This window comes from Oxyura jamaicensis, assembly GCF_011077185.1.
Source record: "Oxyura jamaicensis isolate SHBP4307 breed ruddy duck chromosome 32 unlocalized genomic scaffold, BPBGC_Ojam_1.0 oxy32_random_OJ71429, whole genome shotgun sequence".
Classification (NCBI taxonomy): Eukaryota; Metazoa; Chordata; class Aves; order Anseriformes; family Anatidae; genus Oxyura; species Oxyura jamaicensis.
Window position 1 is genome coordinate 1 of NW_023304974.1, and position 2,494 is coordinate 2,494.

General features: G+C 73.2%; 1 protein-coding gene across 1 annotated transcript; it reads right to left on the reverse strand.

The window, feature by feature from the left end:
* Positions 1-337: 337 nt before the first annotated feature.
* Positions 338-2,192, reverse strand: LOC118158571 (basic proline-rich protein-like). The gene is made up of 5 exons (XM_035313243.1): positions 2,092-2,192; positions 1,706-1,974; positions 1,149-1,233; positions 848-914; positions 338-495 (listed from the first exon to the last, which is right to left on the reverse strand). Exons 1-5 carry the CDS (start codon positions 2,182-2,184, stop codon positions 371-373), a joined length of 639 nt encoding a protein of 212 aa, XP_035169134.1. The 5' UTR covers positions 2,185-2,192; the 3' UTR covers positions 338-370.
* Positions 2,193-2,494: the final 302 nt, after the last annotated feature.

Here is a 2,494-nt window from a genome sequence, read left to right on the forward strand (position 1 = left end):
GGGGGGGTGGCAAGGGGGAGGCAAATTGTGGAAATTGGGAGGCCCCCAGGACGGGGGTACCGGGGGCACCTGAGGGTTGGGGGGGCACTGTGTGGGAGGGGGTCCTTGCTTTGGGTGCCCCCCATTTCCCAGGTCTCCCCATTTTGCATCTGGGAGGGGTCAGGTTTGGGCCCCCCCCTCCCTCTTTTGTGGGGCGTGATACGGGGACAACCAGTGGGTCGGGGGCAGGGGGGGGGGCACTGTTGGTGTTCTGGTCCCCCCTTGTGGGGGTTTGAGAGGGGTTTTGGGGGCCCCCCTTGGGCGTCAGGGGGGTCGTTGTCTTTGACCCGCCACTGGATTGGAGGGGGGGGGAATCATGTTCCCCCCCCCCTTAGTTGCTCTCCAGACGTGGGCCCTGGGGGGCCCCCACCGGGTGCCCTTTGACCTTGGTCTCCTCTTCCTGGGGGGGCCCCAGAGGTGGGACCCCCGGCAGGGCCAGGCCATCACCCAGCAGCGCTGTGGGGGGGGGGAACACAAAACATTATTGGGGTACCCCCCCTGCCCCCCCATCTTGGGGCCACTCCCCTGTGGGAGCTTTGGTTACCCCCCCCATCACGTACCCCCTAATTTGGGGGGGGGCAGTTGGGGGCTCTCTGCAGGTCTCAGCCCCCCAGGTTAGCCCCCCCCCATGTTTCAGGCCCCCCATTATTGCCCCCCCCCCGTTTCAGCATCCCCCCTTTTGGGTGCCCCCACTGCTGCTCCCCCACGGTTTGGGGTTACCCCCAGGTTTGGGGACCCCCCCCCCAGGTTTTGAGCTCCTCCCCCTCCCATTTCAGCCCTCCCCTCCCCCCTTCAGGCCCCCCCTCACCGAGGGGCTGCTCCTGCCCCAGGCGTGGGCTCAGCCCGGGGGGGTCGTCCCCGCTCAGCAGCAGCCCCTGTGGGGGGTGACAGGGACGTGGGGACACGGGGGCAGGGCACCCTCAACCCCCCCAGGCTGTCCCCAACCCTCACCATTCCCCCCCCCAGTGCCCCCCTCCCCTTTCCCACGTCCCCCTCGCACCCCCCCACCCTCCTGACCCCCCCATGCCCCCCCATCCCTCTGCACCCCCCCTCCGTCCCCCCCCATTGTCCCCCCCCCATTGCCCCTCCCCCCTGTGTCCCCCCCGTACCAGGCCGAGGGGGGGCAGCAGGTGGGGGTCGAGCTCGGGGCGCTTCAGGGGGGCCCCCACGTCCTCCCCGCTCGGGTCCCGTGCCCTGCGCAGCGGTGTCACGCCAAGCCACGCCCACGCGGGCCACGCCCACGCGGGCCACGCCCACGCGGGCCACGCCCACCCGCCCCACCCATTGGGTGGGGCACTCTGCCCCACCCATTCTCAGCCTCCTGCACTGGAAGCAATGAGCTGTGCCCAGCGCCCCCGACCACGCCCCCGACCACGCCCACGTTAACCACGCCCCTTTGCCCACCCACACCGACCACGCCCCTTCCTGACCACGCCCCCAGCCACGCCCGCCAAGCACACACCCCCTTACCCACACCCTTTTGACCACGCCCCCAGCCCTTCCCATTCAGTACCCTCCTTTAGCCACGCCCCCCTTTAACCACGCCCCCCTTTAACCACGCTCCCCCAATCCATCCATGGCCACGCCCCCTTCGAGCCCCGCCCCCCTCCTGCCCCATCCACAACTTGTCCCCCCTGCCCCTAGCCCCGCCCCTAGCCCCGCCCACCTCTTCCTGGCGGGGCGGGGCATCGGGGCGGGGCCGGGCCCGAGGGCGGGGTCGCTGCCCCAGCGCGGGAGGGCGGGGCCAGGGCGGGGAGGGGCGGGGCCACGGCCCGGGAAGCTGCGGGCGCGGGGCCGAGGAGGCGGGGCCTCGCCCGAAGGGGCGGGGCCGGGAGGGCGCTGGCCCCGCCCCCGGGGCGCCTCGGCCCCGCCCAGCTGGAAGTCGCCGTCCATGGGGATGTAGGGGGCCAGCATGGCCAGGTCCAGGGGGGCGGCCTGCGGGGGGGGGGGGGGGCGGGGGGGGGGGGGGCGGGGGGGGGCACCCCCCACCCTGTGGGGCTGCCGCGGTGCTTGTCTGCAGCCCCCCCCCGCTCCCCAGCCCCCCCCCAGTACCTGCAGGGCCGTGCCGGGCTCCGGGCTCCCGGCGAAGAGCTTCTGCACCTCGAAGAGCAGCTCGTCCCCGGGGGGCTGGGGGGGCACGGCCATGGAGCCCCCCGGGACCCCCAGAGCCCCCTGAGGTCCCAGCCCGGCCAGGACCCCTCCCCCCGGGGACCACACAGCCTGGCCAAGGACCCCCAGGGAGCCCCCCAGGAACCCCCATAGCCCGGCCAGGACTTCCACCCCAACCCGGACTTCAACCCCCCCCCAGTGCTCCTCCAGCAACACCCCCCAGACCCCCCGGTAGCCTGGGAAGGACCCCCCCACGGTACCCCCGAGGGACCCCTCCCAGCAGACCCCCCATAGCCCAGCTGGGAGCCCCAAAGCCACCCCCAAGACCTTCCAGGGACCCCCCCCC